Source organism: Parasteatoda tepidariorum, chromosome 4, assembly GCF_043381705.1.
Source record: "Parasteatoda tepidariorum isolate YZ-2023 chromosome 4, CAS_Ptep_4.0, whole genome shotgun sequence".
In the NCBI taxonomy this organism is placed as follows: Eukaryota; Metazoa; Arthropoda; class Arachnida; order Araneae; family Theridiidae; genus Parasteatoda; species Parasteatoda tepidariorum.
This window is the reverse complement of record NC_092207.1, coordinates 22,595,531-22,616,450: the sequence shown is the minus strand read 5'-3', so window position 1 is coordinate 22,616,450 and position 20,920 is coordinate 22,595,531. Positions and strand designations below refer to the sequence as shown.

General features: G+C 28.8%; 2 protein-coding genes and 1 long non-coding RNA gene across 3 annotated transcripts; 1 reads left to right on the top strand and 2 right to left on the bottom strand.

Annotated features, from left to right (window-relative positions):
- Positions 1-1,406: 1,406 nt before the first annotated feature.
- Positions 1,407-4,424, top strand: LOC139425488 (uncharacterized). Its single transcript, XM_071180497.1, has 3 exons — positions 1,407-1,673; positions 2,256-2,366; positions 3,673-4,424. The coding sequence occupies exons 1-3, from the start codon at positions 1,597-1,599 to the stop codon at positions 3,830-3,832; spliced, it is 348 nt and encodes a 115-aa protein (XP_071036598.1). The 5' UTR covers positions 1,407-1,596; the 3' UTR covers positions 3,833-4,424.
- Positions 4,425-9,517: 5,093 nt separating this feature from the next.
- Positions 9,518-12,248, bottom strand: LOC139425349 (uncharacterized). Its single transcript, XR_011636556.1, has 2 exons — positions 12,065-12,248; positions 9,518-9,717 (listed from the first exon to the last, which is right to left on the bottom strand). It is a non-coding gene; the product is annotated as an uncharacterized lncRNA (long non-coding RNA).
- Positions 12,249-13,677: 1,429 nt separating this feature from the next.
- LOC107456766 (isochorismatase domain-containing protein 2) lies at positions 13,678-17,184 on the bottom strand. The gene is made up of 3 exons (XM_043046137.2): positions 16,850-17,184; positions 14,926-15,181; positions 13,678-13,879 (listed from the first exon to the last, which is right to left on the bottom strand). Exons 1-3 carry the CDS (start codon positions 17,034-17,036, stop codon positions 13,705-13,707), a joined length of 618 nt encoding a protein of 205 aa, XP_042902071.1. The 5' UTR covers positions 17,037-17,184; the 3' UTR covers positions 13,678-13,704.
- Between the last annotated feature and the right edge of the window lie 3,736 nt (positions 17,185-20,920).

The following is a 20,920-nucleotide window of genomic DNA, read 5'->3' as shown; positions in this document are numbered from 1 at the left end:
AAAACGTACCTCGGCATTTTAATACAAACCTTACCTGGATTTATTGTTTACTGCAGAAGTTGAGTGGAAATGTAGAAAATGGTATACTGTAAAACATTCTGCATCAAATTGCGATAAAAATTAACGACAATCAGGTTGTTGATACATGTCACCATAAAATTCATTTTTATCAGAATATGTTATGGAAATAAAATCATATATACCATATATTTAATAGTAACTTAAATTCACTGAATTATACTAATTAAAAANAATTGAAGCAACAATATAATGTGATAATTTCATTTTTCACCTTTAGCGATGATATGGAAGAATTGAGTGCTGAAATAGAGCATTCTGAGTCATCTACAACTGATGACGAAGAGGTTGAAATTTTGGATAGGTAATCTGTTTAAGTTTCATTTTTTGATATCGTATTTATTGTCTTTAGTTAGATTTTAAATATTTAGCGATTTTTTATATCATATATTGAATTGTATTTATGTTGCTGCTTTTGAATGCTGATTTTCATTGTGGAAACTTAAGAAAATAGCTGTGTAGAATTCTTTTTAAGAAATGTAAATTGAAATAATTTATGATAATCAGAGTTATATGAATTAAAATAAATTGTACAAAATTCAGAAAAGTATGATTCAATTCATGTTATTAAAAAACATGCAATTATGCTGCATGTTAAGCATATGTAAAGCTTGACGTGTTCACTATATAATATAGTAATTTTATTTTTTTATCTTTAGGGATGACTTGGTTGAAATGGGTGCTGAAATAGAGCAAAAAGAGTCATCTTCATCTGATGGCGAAGATATTGCTATAGAGAATAGGTAGTTTAAATATTATTGAAATTAAGTATTTTAAACAAAATTTTATAAACGTTGTAATTTTTAAAACAAATGCTACTTTTTTGCATGTAAACTTTCGTAGTGGAATGAATAGAAAATATATACTTAGAATTTATTTAAAAAGTACGAACTAAATGAATTTGTTCTGGTCTGACCAACATGAATTTAAAAAAATTAACATGAAGCATAAACGTGTAACGCATGAAAATGGTTTAAAAAGCTAATAATTTTACTTTTTGATAAGTAAATATTTCAAGCAAATACTGTTAAAAAAGACTTTCTCAAAATAAATATAGTCGAATTTTAATACTCACGCATTCAATACCGGTAAAGAGGCATGGTTAAAATTAAAACAGGGTGTATATTTATTTTGATGCATCATGGCAAAATGTAAAATCATCATCAAATGTGACAAGATTCAAATTTTATTTGTTTATAACGATTAAATAATCGGAAAAAAAAGTCTAATTTGATAATAGTTTATTGCACTTACCTCCATTCTAAAATTATTTTACAATCTACTATATTTAGTTCTACTTAGCCGCCATGTTTATTTACAAATGAAGATGGGTTCTCATAGATGTTCTTTTGAACATGTCACTATACATGGAGTTTTCCATTTAAATTATATATATTTTTTGGAGCTATTCTATCACATTTTTTCACGAATTTGAGAAACTCATTTTAACAGGGAAGGCATTTGTTAATCTTGAGGTAATTATCCCATGCACTAAATTCTTTTATTTTCAGCGAAACAATGGAGGAATTGCAGGCAGATATTGAGCCTAAAGAGTCACAAGTGATTCTTGAAAAAGAGATGGTTGATATGGATGGGTAATTAAAATCATATTTTAAACTTACATAAAATGAGTCTTCAATAAGTTAATACAAAAGATTTAAAATTTCATGGTCCTAAATGATAATTTTATTTTATTCGAATTTTTTTAATTATTTTCTTCGTGAAACAAATAACCTACATTCTATTTCATTCATCTTCAAATAGAATGGATATTTTCCGCTTCCATTTTCATCAGATTTATGTTAAATAGTGGCAGTATTTTAATCCAAAACCCGATTTTCTGCACTTACGTAGTTTTGCGTAACTCCTTCTTACTGTCCATAAATACTCATAATTTTATTTTATTAACTGAATGCAATTCCGTTTAATGTAAATATATTTTTTAAATAAGAATGTATCATCAATTTATCTACTTTATTATCCAAAATAGGGATTGTAACCACAATCTAGAAGACATGATCTCAATAGATCAATTTTACTTTCTATCAAAAGATCTGTTGACAGCTTTTACACCTTAAAGTTAAAAGTTAATAATGTGTTCAAGTTTTTATTTCTTCTCTTTTTAGCTAAAAGCACATAAATTTTAATATTAAATTAATTTTCTTCTTTAATTTTAGTAGTGATAGAAGTGGCCATTGGTACTTCGAGATTGATTCGAGGGAAAGGAAAATATTGGCCAAGGCTAATGAAGTGAAAGAATCACTGGATATTGTGGTTGGATTAAAGAGGTATCTATTAATTGCTATCGATCTTATTTAAATAAGTGCATTTCTTTGAATGTGAATTTAAACCACTTATATGATTATCTATGTGCTTTAAAAGTATTTTTCATAATTAAATTATTAAATACCACGTCTTCTTTTTAAACTAAGGAAATTATAAATAGTAATCAAATATGCTTTTAAGAAGTATAAATTGGCAATACGAGCAAAGTTTAGAGAAAAATTTTTTTATTAAATTTATTGACACAATTTATGCACATGGTAAAGTATTAAAAAAACATCTTCTTTAATTTTTTGCATTTTATACATTGACTAAAAGTATGATATTTTTCATGGACAAACGAGCATGATGTATTCATTCGGTAAACAAAGGAAACAATTTAAATATTTTTAAAAAAATTATTTAAAAAAAATAGCTCTTAAAGATTAATGGTGTCTAGAATATATATATACAGGGTTATTCATAATTCTCTCCGGGCAGGAACTGGACTATCGCATTGATGTATGCCGTGTGACCAAGGGTTCACACATAGAACACCTGTAATGTATGTAAGTAAAACTTGAATAGTTTCGGAATAATTTCATATGTTTCTTTTTTTCTTATTCGTCTTCTTTTTTTTCTCTCTTCGAAACCCCGGAGGGAATTATGAATAATCCTGTATATATATTTGAATTTTTCTGATTTCAGCATGACAACTATCTATATTCGGAAGGGTAAAAATTCTAATCTGTCCTAAAAATTTTAAGTTAATTCAGAGAAAGTAAGCAATTTCAAGTACTGTTGGGACTAATTAATTGTGTATTTAAAATAAGACACTGCAATATAGGAGGTTGTTTGGTTACAAATTGTGACTTTTTCCGTTACACTTTAAAAATGAAACATCAAGGTACGCAGCTATTATTCACCAATAAATCTTTTTTAAATTACTTTGTATTTAATTGTATAATTTATTGTGCATGTTTTTCCAATTGGTTAGATTTTTTGATTTTGAATAATAAATTCAGATGTACTGTGAACATTAAAAAAAATTTATGATAAGAATAAGATATTGATTAAGAACAGGGTTAAGATTAGATCAACTTTGGATTTTGTTATAATAAGAAATAATGCAACGTTCTTTCTAAAAATACTTTGTCAAGCTTATTAGTTAACGTAATTATTAATAAAATTCTTCTTTTTTTTTAACAATATCTCTTGCAATTCTTTCACGTGCATGATTAATAAACAAAATAATTAAAATCTGATATAAATTTAAGCACACAAATAACTTTCTTGTAGATTGTTTAACAATAAATGGATTATTTCTAACAGTTGCGGAGATTTTTCTCAATTGACAAAAGTTCTGGAAGATAAATTGGCTCAAAATCCAGATTTTGCTGAGAAAAGAGAAAAGGCGAGGAAGAAAGAGAGAAAAAGTCTCCGTTACTTTGTGAGACGCCTATTTACTGGGTGTTTCATGAGGAAATATTAAAAGACAGAGTGAACCCGAAACTAGACATTTCCCGACTTATGACTACCGAACTTAGACAAAATTTCTCAAATTTGTGACTCTGAAAGTACCAATTTCCAGACTTTGCGACTCTGAAAGTATGCAATTCCTGAGTATGGGACTTATCCTGACTGTGACATTTCCCGACTATGACAAAAAATTTCGAATATGTGACTACAAAAACATACATTCCCCGATTGTGTGACTTTTCCTATCTGTGTGAGTCTAAAAAAAATGTATTAACCGACTAAAGATTCTCCAACTAGACGAAAACTCCTGATTTTGTCATTCCAAAAGTATGCATTTCCAAATTGAAAGACTCACAAATATTTGGCCAATTTCTGACTGTGTGGCTCTAAAAACTGAAGACTTTACTAGATTTTAAAAATCTTAAATCAGTTAAGAGCAACCGGAATGTAAGAAAAATAAGTGATTTTCCAAATCCATCATTACAAAAACTGTGTGACTATAAAATTATAGAACATCACCAACTGCATGACAATCGCATTTTACCACCTTTGATTGCAAGCCTTATCTTTATTTATTAAAAATTATTATATGCATGTAAAATCAACACTGATAAATGAAACATGTTTAAAGCTTTGTTATTTTTTATTCTTCTTATTATTCACAATTATTGAAAATAATTTTTATTAAAAATGTACGTAACTATTGTGTGTGCCAAAATAATTCAATAAGTCGAACAAATTTTTTTAACCTCAGGGACTTCTCCAATTTCTCGCTAACACTAGAAATTGCCGATGGAGTTCAATTTATATCACTTAGCTAATTCAAGTAATATATTTTGCCTAAAGTTTGCTTATAAACAATGAAATGCAGTACAATAGATTCCATAGCTGATTTAAATTAATTTTTACTAACTGATTTGTATTGTTCCTCAATTCTCTGAACTGCTTGTTCAGTTCTTTCTAGATAATTTGCGCCTTATATCTGTATTATCCGTAGCAGGACTTAGTTCCAATAAATTGACAAAAAATAAAGTAGCAGTCATGGACTGATATTCACTCGTAAGCAAACACAATTTTACAGTTTAATTGAATCAAATTTAATTAGAGATTTAAAAGAAAGTTAGGCATATTGTCCATCTACAAATATAAGACAAGAATTAGGTAATTACAAAAGATCATATTTAAAAGAGTTACATAACTGTTGCTGGTTTTCCAAAATTAAATTGCGCAGTGCAATTAAAAACTTCATTAATCTATAAGTATTCGAAAAAAATTAGGACGGTGACAATAATATTTTGATACCAAAGTATTTTCTTAAAAAGATACAAAATTTTCTAATGCTTAATCTAATGGATTTCAAGTTGTGCTACTTGAGATTTTTTTAAAAATTTTTTGAGGCTGTGGTGACAGTTGCTTAAAGACATAAAAATTGTAGAGATATACATTCAAGCAACCTTTTAGAAGAAATACAGTAAATTCAATCAATTACCTCCATTTTATCTTTGAAATTGTCTAATCTTCAGAAATCTTTTTTCTTTCAACACATCTTAACTGTTAAATGTTGTTTTCGCTTATGACATGATACTCGTCTTTCACAAATACACATGTACAAAAATCTGTAAATTTTTTTCTTTTCGAATGTAAATAGAAAACTATTAAGGATTAACTTAGACTCGGAATTTCCATGAAAATTACTTAGTAACATTTTAAGAATACACAAAGTGGGCAACCTTTGTGCTAAAATACAAACTAAGGCATTAGTTTTGTAAACATTTTAAGAAGTCAAGATGTTTGAGTGGTTAAGGCACTGAACTGTCGTTGAAAAGAGCTGGATTTTGATCTTACTTGCAATAAGTTTAGATTGCTATATTGTAAGAGTTTATCAATATATCTTCAAAATTAATTAACCAAATATAAAAAGTTGAGTACCCACCTTTGGAACCCTTACCTAAAGAAACATTAATTAAAAAATAATTTCTTATAATTACAAAGAAATATTTCATCATTTAATTTAAAAATGGTATAAAAAAAGTTTAAACTATTAAGTTTTGCAACATCAATAGTTTTCAAAAAAAAAAAAATAATAATATGCATCAGTTGCTTGAAAAATACAAAATTTAAACATTTGTTGAATAATTCAGGAAAAATTTAATAAATGAAAAATGATTTATATAAATTTTTATCTGTCAACATTTCTGAAATAGTTGTCATATCAGTTGAAAAAAACGTTACCTTGACATTTTAATACAAATCTTAAATGCATTTATTGTTTACTGCAGAAGTTGAGTGGAACTGTAGAGAATGGTACACTATAAAACATTTCGCATCAAATTACGGTAAAAATTAGCGGTTGTCGATACATGTCACCATAGAATTCATTTTTAACAGAATATGTTAAGGAAATAAAATCATATATACCATATATTTTATAGTACCTTAAATTCACTGAATTATACTAATTAAAAAAATATTACTGTAAAAATTACTTTATAGCATTGTACGGTAAAAATAGATTTTGAGGTAAAATGGATTTTACAGATTATGCATCCAAAGTGCTGGTATTTTATTCCGTAATTTGATACCAAATTTTTTATGGTGTCTGAAAGTGTAAGGAGTTTAGTCAGTAAAAAATTTGTAATTTTTTTTTACAGTGCAGAGGCTTTCAATAATTTCTTTAATAAAATGCTTCATGCAGATGCATTTTAACCCCTTCTCTTTTCAGTTTACAAATTTATATGAGTAAAAAACACCAAAAAAATTTAACTAATCTGTAACACATGTATTTAGGCAATGAAAATAATTTTATAACAGATTGGTAAAATTTTTTATTGAGGATAGATTTTCCAGTTATATAGGGCAGTTCAAATAATCGTTAATATGTTTTTGGTAATTTTTTAAGCCCATTCCTCCTTAGTAGGAAATACTCTTCTTCCATGCTTATGTCCACCCAATCCTTCACCCATGCATAAGTCACATCAGTTTTCTTCAGAGAGCCCTTGTTTTTTCTTCTTTAATTTTGACTGTCACTATAGTAATTCAATCTTAGATATTAACTTAAGATGCTTAAAAAATTTACGTTTTAGTTTATTGTACAACATTTTGTTTAAAGTATGTTTACTTTTCTACCGTTGTCATATTTCTTAACTACGAGAAGAAATATTTTTCAAACAATTTATTTCCTCCAATTTAACTTTTAGTTCGAATTTCAAATTTAATTTTTGTTCCTTTTTATATTTTTTTAAATAAAAGAAATTGAAAATTTGGATATTTGCGTATGTATTATTTGTAGCTACTATCAAAAAATATAAAGAAACCATCTCATTAAAACATAATTATGATGGAAATCTTTTTCGAATATTAGGCTTTCTTCATAATAAAACAAAATTCTTTTGTATAAAACTGATTCAACTTTAGTTTTCAATGAAATAGTGTTTTCCATTTATATAAATGAACCTGAATCTAAAACACACATTTTTGTATAAAATTGGTTTTTCTTATATCTGACATGATGAAGAGTTTGCTCTGGTCGACGATCAAACTTTTATTTAATCTAAGATAATGGATGGTTGAACTTTACACAAACTTACGAATAAAGAAGGAAAGGAAATATTTTAAATTTGACTATTCCAACAAAAATCAAGATAATTATGATTAAATATAGATATTTCTTGCAATTTTGCAAATATTATTTTTTCCAAAAAATTTTTAGAACCACTATCTATAAAAATAAAGCAGTGTTTAGAAAAAAAAAAATAATTTAATCATGCAAAATATGTGTATTAAGTTAAATAAGTTTTTATTTAAACAATAATGAATTTAACACAATCATTTAATTTAATGGAATACATCTTCTGACCCGTTTTCAGTCAGTTTCATTTTGAATAGAATCGTGATCCGAACAGAATGGAATCATCGAAATATTTTAGATTTGACTAATACATCAAATATGAAGAAGTATCAAAAATATAAATCTGTAGTATAAACCTATGTTTATTCAGTGAAATAAGGCATTTTTTGTATCTGATATAATCTGTTAAGATATCATCTGCAAAAATTAATTAACATATCTGATGGTATGCCCCTCATATTACAATACATTGAGATCTGTTACCAGAATTTAAAAACCAATTTTGTTAAAAAAAAAATACTTAATTTGGGATTTAGAGCAAGTAAAATATTATATATTATTTAATTACACTCTATTCAAATACCATTTAAAAGATTATAACTGAATTTAATATTATTTTTTTAAAATATCAATTGCAAACATTCCCTAATTATTATTGTTTAAAATTGCCATAACAAAATAAATTAAACAGAAACTTTAGAAATATTTTTGAAGCCAAGTTTGTAATAAAGAAAATTTAAATAATATTAAGACAATGAATACTTTTGCTACATTTAATTTATATAGCATCAATAATTTATATTTAGCAAATGGTGTTTTATTTCACAAGAGTTTTATATATATTCTTATTTATTATTTCAATGTTTGTTCGATTAAATTTTTTTTAATGTAATTTCCGTTATTTTTTCACAGATGTCTGATTAAATATAAAACACAAAAGTACCATTTCATTTGTGATACAAATCTATTTCTAAAATTTGTTCTAAATTGATAAAAATTTAAATTGTCAATTACATTAAATTGATTCAAAAGCATATAGAGAAATTTACTTGTATTGATATAGATTTCTAGAAATTGATGATTAAAGTTTTATATATTAAGTATTGCATTGCTGTATATTCTAAGTTAAATGTTAGATAAATGTACTTTTGGGAAATTTTGCTCTCAAATTTACACGGAACTTTAAAAAAGATAAAAAATAATATATAAAGAAGTTTGATACAAATACATAATTCCAGATGCAGCTACAGATAAATGAATATAATTTTCCAATTAGAGCAGATACTCAAGTTAGACATATGATACGGAATAGGAGCTTTTAGTCCACAGTCCATTTTAATTATTAGGTTTACATCCCCAAACACCTATCACTTGATGGGGAACATGGTTAATATCTTCTTGAAAGTAAACCTCACACGATTCATAGAAGAAAAAAAAAAGCAATGCATAGCTGTAAGTCATGACGACCTATGGAGTTGATTATTCACAATTGATCATCTATCAAGTGTCTGACTAAATGTTTCATTTCTCACCTCAAAGATTATACTTCTGTTCTCTTTTTCATCCCAGCTGTGTTAAATACTGTCTTCAAATTAATAAGAAAATTAAAGATATTTTCAACTTGAGGGGCCACATAAAAAGTGTTGACCGATTTATTTCATAAGAGCAGTATCATTTTCTCTCCTTTCTTTACAAAGATAAGGCAAAATGACAGGAGAACATTGATTCTTTAGTAGTGAAATAGCTTAAAAATATTTGAAGTAATGGATAAGGTAAAAAATTTACATGCTTTAAAAATGGTGAAAAGATTTTTTTCTTCTAATTTAAAGTAAAAATAGTTTTTTTCCTTCAAATTTAGAAAATTAATGTTCGGTTTGAAGAGATAGAAAATAATGTTTCAGGGCAAAAAAGACTCATGTAAATAATGGTTTATTCATAGAAGATTCCCAGGGAATTAAAAATATGTCCATATTGAGAGGCATTGGTTTTGCAGGAGTGTCCACAAGAGGTTTCACTGTTTATATATACATATATATCACTCACTCGCCCCCACACACAGATATATACATATGAAAAAACATTGTCTTTAATTTTCTACAGGAAATTAACAACATATTTAATAACAAAAATAAAAACACATTTCTTATGATAGGTAATGTTCCAGTAAAAGATTCTAATCATAGTATATATAGTTTGAATAATTCATAAACCTTTCAAAACATCCAAGTATCCTGTACTTTTTCTGATCAATTCTTCAAATTTTGCTAAGTCTGAAATAAAAAACAAGATATTTTATACTATCAGTTATATTAAAAGGAAAGCTGTTGACTACTAACTGAAATGATTTTTATGAATATCAGTAATTAAGATGTAAACAACAAATATTTTGTGATGTACGGTTTTTTTTAATCATAAAAAATAAAAAAAATTTAATGAAAAAGTATAATAAAACTTATCAATTAGTCCACCCTTGTAAGTTAACCTCAATTATGAAGTACTGTATTTATCCAGTATAAAACACCTGGACTATTTATCTGTTTTTTACTATTGAAACACTTAAGACTATTTATCTATTTTGTATATTGATCAATGAAATAGATTAAATTCATCCTCAAGTAATATTGAAACTTAAAAAACAAAATTAACTGGATGACTGAAATAAAAAGAAAGAAAAAAACTTCCAGAACATTTTTAATGCAATGATGTTATGTGTTAAAATTTCAATAAATGAGTCGGAGAATATTAAAACTTTGCCACATGATGGGAAAACTAAGAAAAATAATAACAACAATGATAATAAAAGATAACGAAAGATCCATTAGGAGGTGAATTTTTTAAAGAAGCTTGAAAATATAATCATTATGATTTTTTTAATAATAAATATAATATGAAAAAGTACAAACATGCTAATAAATGTAAAAGTTTCATAATATGGGCATTTACTGAGCTTTGATGTAATATAAATCTCAGACATGTGATTGTTGAAAGAAGAAATGTGAAATGATCTTAAATTTTTTTTAATGTGTAAATTTTTTTTGTAGTACTGAAATTTTTTATTTCTTTTTGTTCAGAGATAAATAAAAACTTTTGTGCAAAAAGTAACATTTGCAAAATTTAAGAAGAAAAGGTTTTTTATCAAATAATTTTTTTCACTTCAACACATAAAAGAATACATATATTAAAAATATACACATCCCTCCTTTTCCCACTTTGCATTGCATTGAGAATTTTTTTTTAAAATTTTGTGAAATTCACAGCAATAATTGAAAAAAGATTGATGAAACCACGTGTACCACGATGAAATTACATGAACCAGACGTGTCAGAAAAAGGTTCATTAAATGTACGTTTCCAGATTCAAGTTTTGTAATAAATTATATCATATTAAAAATATCGAGATTTTTCTAAATAAAAAAGCGAAAATCAGTAGCAATAACTGCCAGGTAATTGATTGAAATAAGCAATAGAAAATACTCAATCGAAACACCACATTGGATTTACTGCAAATCAAGGGCGTAAAAAAGTAATTGCACAAATGTGAGATTCGAATTTCTCGTTTCTTAATAATAATGTACGAAAATATTAGGACTTAACCACATGGATATCAGTAGCAATAACTAGAAAAGAAGATCGAAGAAACAATCATATTGCCGCATTAAAAGTCATTAATAAATACAAGAATTTAATTTTACATGTCGTAATAATATCGGAATTTAAAAAACTATGGGAAAAATCAATTGCATTAACTGCAAAAGAGAAAAAGACCAAAATATCAATTTATGATGGTATTGAGCGTGTTAAAATGCTGGATTCGAAATTTCCATGTTGTAATATTGCATGAAAAATTCAATCTAAATATGGGCAATTAAAAAAGGGGGCAATTATACCACATTGATTTAATGATTCTACTGTTACTTATTTGCCACTTATTAAAATTTAAATTTAAATTAAAAAAAATAAAAAAGAAGTTTTTTTTTCTCCAGCGAACAATTATTTAAATGTTTGCCATTCCGGAATTACTTTTCAGATTATCAGTTTTAAACTTTTGTATTATCGTTAGTAGTTCATTAATTCTAGCTCAAGTCATGATGCAATTTTTTTTTCAGTTTTGTTTTCACGAACTTTATCTGAAGTTTTGTTTTTCTCTAGCAAATCTGCATTAAAAAAAAAAAGAAGTTATTGCGCCTGAATAAAAACTTACGAAAAAAAAACAAGGGAGTGCTTGTAAGAGTGGTATACATATTTCGTAAGCGAAATTTGAAAAAAAAAAAAAAACTTTAAATTTTAGATTAGCGGAACTAGCAATATATAAATTATTGATTCGCGGAAGCCTGCAAATCGATGACTTGAGATTCGCGGAATTCTGCAAATTAGCAGAAGAATCACATGCCTGATAACTGTATTATGTATCGTTATTAATTTCAAAATACCAATGCAATTTATGAAAACTAACGTGCTTTAATGAGATTTCCCATTTAAACTTGTTATAGTTTAATATGATGGTGGGCAAAATTACTTCAAAAACAAATTAGTATATGAAATTAGTATGCTTTAAATTAGTTGTTGTGAATTTATAAACAAATAAACTAAATACACCCAACAAGTAAAATGAATATACCTTCTTTACCCTAAATGTGGTACAAATGAGAGTAAACCACTATCAGGAGGCAGTTCTCTAATCAATTTCTGAACTTCTTTAAAATTTGGATGAGTGTAATCACCAACTAAGCCAAGGATGACACTTTCGCTGGTTGTCAGCCATGCTCCCATTGACTTCATTCTTTGAAAAGAATACATTCTAGAAAAGANTCAGTTTCCGTTTTTAAAAGAGCTACATGTTGAGCCACCTCGGCTAGATTTGGCATGTGACATTTTTAGCGGCAATCATTGGTCGATTCGCCGTGTAAGAGAAATAGTAACGTAAACAAAACAAAGCAAACGTTGCCACCGGCGGAAAAGAAATACAGCCAAAATTTGGGAGCCACATAAGAGAATTATATATAATAGATTACAAATATTGAGATTTTCTTCCAAATTTTTTTTTTAAAAAAAGGCGAAAACCAGTAGTAACAACAGCCAGAAAATTGATTGAAATTGGCAATGGAAAATACTTGATCGAAGCACCACATTGAATTTGATGTAAATCAAGCGCTTAAAAAAGTAATTGCACAAATATGAGATTCCAATTTCTCGTTTCTCAATAATATTGTATGAAAATATTAGTACTTATAAAACCATGTGGTTATCAGTAGCAATTACTCGATCGGAAAAACAATCGTATCGCCACATCAAAAGTGACTAATAAATAAAAGAATTTAATTTTGTGTGTCATAATAATATCGGGATTTTGAATACAATGGGAAAATTGATTGCATTAATTGCAAAAGAAAATAAATACTGATTAATTATGGTATCAAGCGTGTTAAAATGATGGATTCGAAATTTCCATGTTGTAATATTACATTAAAAATTCGATCTAAATGTGGCTAAGAAAAGGGGGCAATTATATCACATTGATTTAATGATTCTACTGTTACTTATTTGCCACTTATTAAAATTAAAGTTTAAAGAAAAATGAAGAAAAAAAAAGTTTTTTCTTGTGAATAATCATTTAAATGTTTGCCATTCTGGAATTACTTTTTAGATTATCAGCTTTAACCTTTTGTATTTGCTTCAGAAGTTCATTAATTCTGGCCGAAGTTATTAGGTAATTTTTTTTCAGTCTTGTTTTCACAAAATTTATCTGAAATTTCGCTTTTCTCTAGCAAATCTGCATTAAAAAAAAAAAAAAAAAGAAGTTACTGCGCGTGAATTCAAACTTAGGGAAAAAAAGAGAAGGGGGTGCTTGTAAGGGTGGTATAAATGTTTCATTAACGAAATTTTGCATAAGAAACAAAATTTAAATTTTAGATTAGTGGAACTCTAAAAAGAAAATTGTTGGAATATAAATTATTGGTTCACGGAAGTCTGTGAATCGATGACTTGAGATTGGCGGAATTCTGAGAATTAGCAGAAGAATCACATGCCTGATAACTGTATTATGTATCGTTATTAATTGCAAAAGATCAATGCAATTTATGAAAACTAACGTGCTTTAGAGAGATTTCCCATTTAAACCTGTTATAGTTTAATATGATGGTGGGCAAAATTACTTCAAAAACAAATTAGTATATGAAAGTAGTATGCTTTAATTAGTTGTTGTGAATTCAGAAACAAATAAACTAAATACACCCAACAAGTAAAATGAATATACCTTCTTTACCCTAAATGTGGTACAAATGAGAGTAAACCACTATCAGGAGGCAGTTCTCTAATCAATTTCTGAACTTCTTTAAAATTTGGATGAGTGTAATCACCAACTAAGCCAAGGATGACACTTTCGCTGGTTGTCAGCCATGCTCCCATTGACTTCATTCTTTGAAAAGAATACATTCTAGAAAAGAGAATACAGATCTATAGATTTATCAATATAGATTTATCTATAGAGAATAGAGATTTATCAATTTATGTTCTTTTTCAACATTTTGCAAAAGGTGTTCCACAGAACACCAAGGATCCATGGTAGGGTCACACAGAATTTGAGTAAGAATTTCTTTTTTCTAAATTTTTCTAAAATTTTGTGAATCTGAGAAAGATTTAAATTAAGATTGTTCAACATGAAACTTTAATTGATAGTTAGCTCTATAGATTAGAATAGAATCAGATAATTCTATTCAAATAATAAAAAATTCAAAAGAAATATCTTAAAATTAATTCTTATGTAATAGAAAATGGATCTTCTTAAATCTAATTTAGAATAATTAAATTTTAGTTGTTTGTAATTTGTTCAGTTGTTTGTAATTTGCATTAAAAAAATATGCAAATATTAAAAATATGGACCACAATAGAGATAGAATGCAGTAATATTCTGTTATCAACTATACAATCATACAAATAGGCATACATATTAAAAAATTCAAATAAAATGAGTTTTAGAAACTTATTTGTTATACGTTTTTTTAATTGTTGAAATGCATATGCTTTTCAAATACAAGTGAACTTTGAATTTAATAGGGCTGCAATACCCGAGTCCATTTTCGTATGTGACATAAGTGGCACCAAAAATAAAGGGGGCCTTGAAGTTGTTGGCAAGAAGAAGAAAAAAAATCAAGAAACATAGGACGTACTGTTTGTCTAAGATAGGTACTCTGACCGCCACTAAGTCTGCGGCAGTCTGGTGCTATGGAAACAAGAAGAGGGCACTTTAGGGAGGGTGTCTTCGATGAAGAGGTCTCCTCTTCTTCTGCCGAAACCAGTCCTAAAGAGAGACCCCGCAGCTTTACTTGAAATAATCATACCTCGTTACCATAGTCACCGCCACAGCTCCAGACGAATGTCTCGCAGAGTACCAATCGTAGACAAACAGTATATTGATAACAAATTAGTTACCACAATTTATTTGAAATAGGATTACGATAATTTTCAGAAATTATACCATACCGATCTACCATACTACGAGAGGAGCAGCCATCAGCAACAACATGAACGTTGAAGTTATGATTGACGAGTGCTTCAACTGTGCATTGTACGCAAACATGAGACTCAATCCCACAAATGATAACACTGTTTACATTAGGATGTTCTTTCTTTAGGAAATCTTCAATCTCTGGAGTCACCATAGAAAAGGAAGTTTTATTAAAAGGTTTTATGTCAGGATAATCATCTAGTCCAATTTCTTTGACAGTATTGCCAAGACCTGCAAAATATACAAAATTACAAAGAAAAGATGAGAGTTAAATATAATGAAAATTAATAGCAATAATTTTCTCAAGTATTAACCTTTCCAAGAATCAGAAAAAAGTGCTTCTGCACACACGCATGTTATTTACAGTATGTGTACTAATGTGTACATAATTATGTCAACATTAATTGAAATCATGATGTTCATGGGCTATTCGAGTCAGAATGGCTTCTTTAATATATGAAGGGGAGAATCTCGTGGTTAAAACAAATTAGCCTATTGACTAAGAACTGAGGTACATCTACCACACTAAACTGTTTTACGATTCTAAAAAATATATTATTTTCTAATAATGATTAATAATTTTAGATTGTACTTCTCTCTTTTGAAAGGCCCAAAAAATGAAATACTAATATTGAAACAAGTGGTGTTTAAGTAATTGTGGTAGTAGGTATCCAATATAGATATACATAGTTGTAAAGGCCTTTTAAGGTTCCTTGAAACAGATAAATACCAAATTTCATTATTCTAAGACTGTTTAAAATAACAAAAGAAAAAGTTAAAATAAATAACTAAGATTAAAATTTTTTATTTATTTATTATTATTTTTTATTTATTATTTTTTTTAGACTCGCTATGCTATTTAACCATTTATTTTTAAGCTACTTGCTCTAATATAATAGTTACAATAAAATAGTTTAATAAGAAAAACGTCAAAAAAAAAAGGATAAATTTAAAAAAAAAATTTTTTTTGTTAAATATAAAATGTAAGTAAATAATGTTTTATGTCTGCACAATTGCATAAATTTATAAGCAGCAACAAATAAGGATCTGCAATTTTATCTAATTTTTTAGCAACATAAAATAATGCTCAAATGCTTGCATATACTTCAGATGATCAAACGAAACGTAAAGCATGCTAGAAAATTTAGGGTTAAAAATTAGCATTTTGATAAAAAAATTACAAAAGAATCTGCATTCTACAAAAAATAAAGACAAATAGACATCTAACATTTGTATTAACAATTTACTTCTTTTTCTAAGAAGTAAATTAAAAAAAATTTTAAAAATATTTATTTTTATATATTTTTAAATTCTAAATAAACATTCTAGTAAGGATTCTAGTAAGGATTCTTTATTCTAGTAAGGATGTCCAGCACTTCGAACTTACAGACAATACAATAGTCCACTTTGCTCTTCCTTTCCTATTTATTACATAATATTAAATCAATATATTCAACCATTTTAAGGAAATTATAATACTATCCGATATTTAGGGGGGCAGAAAAAAATTCGCCAAACTGTTAATTTCTGTGATATATAATTAAGATAATAGGTACCTAATATAAGTACTGTGGTAGACGGTTTTAGCAATTTTAACAGTATTACACTCAAAGCAGGAAACAGCAGAGTAACAAAATGTATTAATTAATGAACATCATTAAACCTCTTTAAGTAGACTAAATTGTAGAACAACCTTTTTTTTTCTCTTAAATATCCCTTAAAAATAATTTAAACAATTCAAATCATTATTAATTTAACGAAATATAACATGCAAATATATGCATGCAAAATTCTTTAAATATGTGTGACATTAATTTTAAATTTACACAGTATTCATTAACACAAGTATGAAACTAGAAAAAACAATTTCTATGAATGAAAAAAAGCAGAGATAAAAACCTTTAGGATTTTGTTCAGTTACAACAACAGGCATTTTTAAAATTCTAGCTGTTTTAAGAAGACGTGAAGCAACATTAGCAATAGCAGGAAAATATTGCACATTTGGGGCAAACTTTTCCTGCATATCACATAAAAAAAGAGCTGTATTTTTTGGGATTAACTGCCTTAATCTGCATATACCAGACATGATTGTAATTCAAAAATTAATACTTTGAAAATCAATAAATAAGGAAGATATCTAGACAATTAATTGCTTCTGAAAGTAGTTGTAATCTCGACGAAGAGCCGCCTAATTCTTATAGCAGTCAGTTTGTTTATTTACATTGGAAAATGTGATATTAGTAGAAGTAGTAGTTCATAAATATTTGATTTTCGAGATCTTGCTGACTGTGCAAAACTAGGCAAAGATGGCGCTGGGCGTTAAAATTCGTCGTAAGTTTTCCGGGTTACTGCTTCCGACTGATTTTTACGTCTAAGCTTGAAAAAGAGTGAAATCTAATTAATATACCTGTAATCTAATAATAATACCTGTGATGTTTTCAATAAAACGCGTTGTTTTAAGTAAACTTTCAAGGAAACAAATAACAAATGAGAAGACTCAGCAAGCATGCTATGAAGCTACCCAAAAAATAACAAATTGCGCTATTTCACACAGAAATAGCTAAGTAAGGGATAACATTCAAAACCTGGTAAACCTTACACTTAATTTATGCTGAGATATTAATTTTCTTAAATTTGTTTTAGGCTTATGACCTTTTAGAATTTATAAATTACAGAAAACTCTTATGAATGGTAAAATTACGCGAAAATTTAAACAGAAGTCACAATAATAAAACGTCCTAGAATATTAAGATTATTCACACACCGCCGCGCAAGCATAACATAGGCGGAGGGAAACGTCGGTAGTTTTCTGAATTCTTTCCTGTTTTATGGCTATATCACACGAGAGAAAATATGTGCAACTGCAAGTGTAACTGCAAGTGTAAGTGCAACTGCAAGTGAAATTTCTCCAAAAAACGCTCGTGTGATATAGAAATTACGGTTGCACGAAATATCTGCAACCGTTCAGGCAATTTCTTTCATGAACCAATCAGATCGTTTGCTTTTTATGACGTTTCAATTTTATGTGATGACATATACAAATGTAAATAAAAATGGCGGCGACGTTAGGAAGAGGATGATCGGATGAAATTTTTTTATAGATGAGACGGAACAAGTTTTTAGTTTAATAATAACATTTCCTTTAAAATGAAAGCATTAAAAATACTTTCGCACTATGAGATGNTCTTCCTTGGCCTGCTTATTCGCCGGATATGTCGCCTATTGAGCACGTGTGGGATATGGTTGGTCGGCGTCTCACTCGTGATCCGCGTCCTGCAGTTTCCAAAGACGAACTTTGGTTGCGCATACAAGCGATATGGAATTCTCTTCCTCAAGCAGATATTCAACATCTGTTTGACTCCATGCCACGTCGTATAGCAGCACTTATTGCAGCGCGTGGTGGCTGCACCAAATACTGATTTCGGACGCTTAATTTGTTTCTTTTGTTTTGAAAATTTCATCATTTATTTGTATCAGTACAAGTCGTTTCTGCATTAAATTTCATTTGATTCTGATGATTCTTTCATGGTGTTGCATTTTCTACAAACAGCAGTTTACTTGTGGTGTTTTCATTAAAACGCGTTCTTTTAAGTAAACTTTCAAGGAAACAAATTACAAATGAAAAGACTCAGCAAGCATGCTATGAAGCTACCAGAAAATTACAAATTGCGTTATTTCACACAAATATAGCTAAATAAGGGATAACATTCAAAACCTGGCAAACCTTACACTTAATTTATGCTGTGATATTAATTTTCTTAAATTTGTTTCTGGCTTATGACCTTTTAGAATTTATAAATTACAGAAAGCTCTTATGAATGGTAAAATTACATGTAAATTTAAACAGAAATCACAATAATAAAGCGTCCTAGAATATTAAGATTATTCACACACCGCCGCGCAAGCATAACATAGGCGGAGGGAAACATCGGTAGTTTTCTGAATTATTCCCGGTTTTAGAAAGTTCGTTATTGTTTACATTCAGTCGATCATCCATACGAATGAGAACCTGGTAGGTGAAAAATATTTATCCTCAAAAACTTCCTCCGATCGCCTTAGATTAAACAAGAGCTTGTCTAATATTCGCTTCTACGGTTGATGCTGCTGCTGCTGTTGTTGTTGCTGTTAATTTACGTCGCACTAGAGCTGAACAATGGGCTATTGGCGACGGTCTGGGAAACATCCCGGGGGATGATCCGAAGACATGCCATCACAATTTTGATCCTCTGCGGAAGGGATGGCACCCCCGCTTCGGTAGCCCGACGCCCTGCGCGCGAAGTCAAGCACTTTACGGTAGCACAGTTTAACGAGGACCAATACCGCATACCCTCGGTCCCTGCGCAGACTGATTCAAGTGGTCACCCACCCGCACACTGACCGCAGCCAGTGATGCTTGACTTCGGTGATCTGCTGGGAACCGTGTCTTAACGATCAGTCCACTGCGGGACTCTACGGTTGAATGTAGGTTTTAATGTCACAAAGTTCTAAATTTTCATGCTGGGCAAAATTGGTTATTTACTTAACTAAGTGCAAACTATTTATTTATTGTAACACACATATGTGCAGGCTTGTGGGCTCATTACACATATGGATTGTAATCCCTTATTTATCAGAAGAACTGATAGTACAAGTTAGAGAAGAGCATCACAAAGATACACTCAGGGCTACGGTGGGATTCGGACAAATTAGCTCAGCCCTACAGAGAGCTGGGTGGAACGGTGACACCAAGAGGTTCTGACAAATGTAGGCTCGTGTACTCATTACAAAAAGGGCTAATAAACTCTTATCAATTTGAAGAGCAGCTGACTATATTTATTTATTGTCGCACATATGCATGTAAGCTTGCTCAATACAATAGAACAGATGGTATCAGTTCAAGAAGAATAGCACAAAAATCCATTAGCGGTTATGGCAAGATTCGAGCCTGCTAACTCCATGCTTTAGAGCGTTTGAAAAGACAGCGACTCTGTTTGGCCAGAGAGGGACCTATGCAAGTATGGGAAGCGGTCAGCTACATCAAAACACTTGAACACCTCGGTCTATATAATTGAAACATCTTTTATTTTAATATCTTTTATCAATACAAGTCAGAAAATAATCGCCATCGGTATTGTTAAAGTGTATAAGAGTACTGAGCTTCCCAAATGCTGCGAGCATTCTCTGACTCCAAAAGGATCATGAGGTCTCAGGGGCCCAGTTCCACTACAACGAACGAACGAACGAATTCTCTGGCTCCAGTTACTAAAATAAGACCTGATATTTAAGAACTTTATTCACGGTGTAATTCGAAGTAAATAGATTATATTGAATATCTATCAAATCTCCAGATTCTATCAGTCTAGTAATAAACGCAGTCTTCAGTTTGCTGATAATGAGAAACTAAAGAAAAACGGAATACCTGTTGCTGATGATGGAATGATGAAGAAGCTTTTGACTATATACTGCAGTCTCCTTACTCTTTTAGAAACAATTTGAGCATTACTAGCTTATGATTTCCAACGAAAGTGAAAAATTCACATTTTAAAAACATCTTTTTTTCTATATCTTCATTAAGAATAAATTTAACTATTAGTAAAATGGTTATTCTAATAAAGTTTATTGTTATTTATTTTTAATACGTGTAAATTTAAAGTATGTTCGCTTCTTTCTTATTCTTAAGCTTACGCGAAAATGTTTAAAACTAAATTCGTTTGCTATATTTATTTGAAAAAGAAATAGGAGATTTGTTTCCATGGTTCATTTTGAACTTTTACTTCTGAGTGTTAAAATTTTAAGGTTTGAATTTTCCTTTTTTAATTGACGTCAATTTACTATTTTTTTTAAAATCAGCCATAATTATTTTATTAACTATAAAAAGAAAAGATTTAAGTCTTCATGCGAAAAAATTTTAGCAGTAAAGGTGAGTTATTTTAAAATTTTTGATTAAACATTTCACAATCTCTAGATAACATGGTAACGCGCGTACGCGAA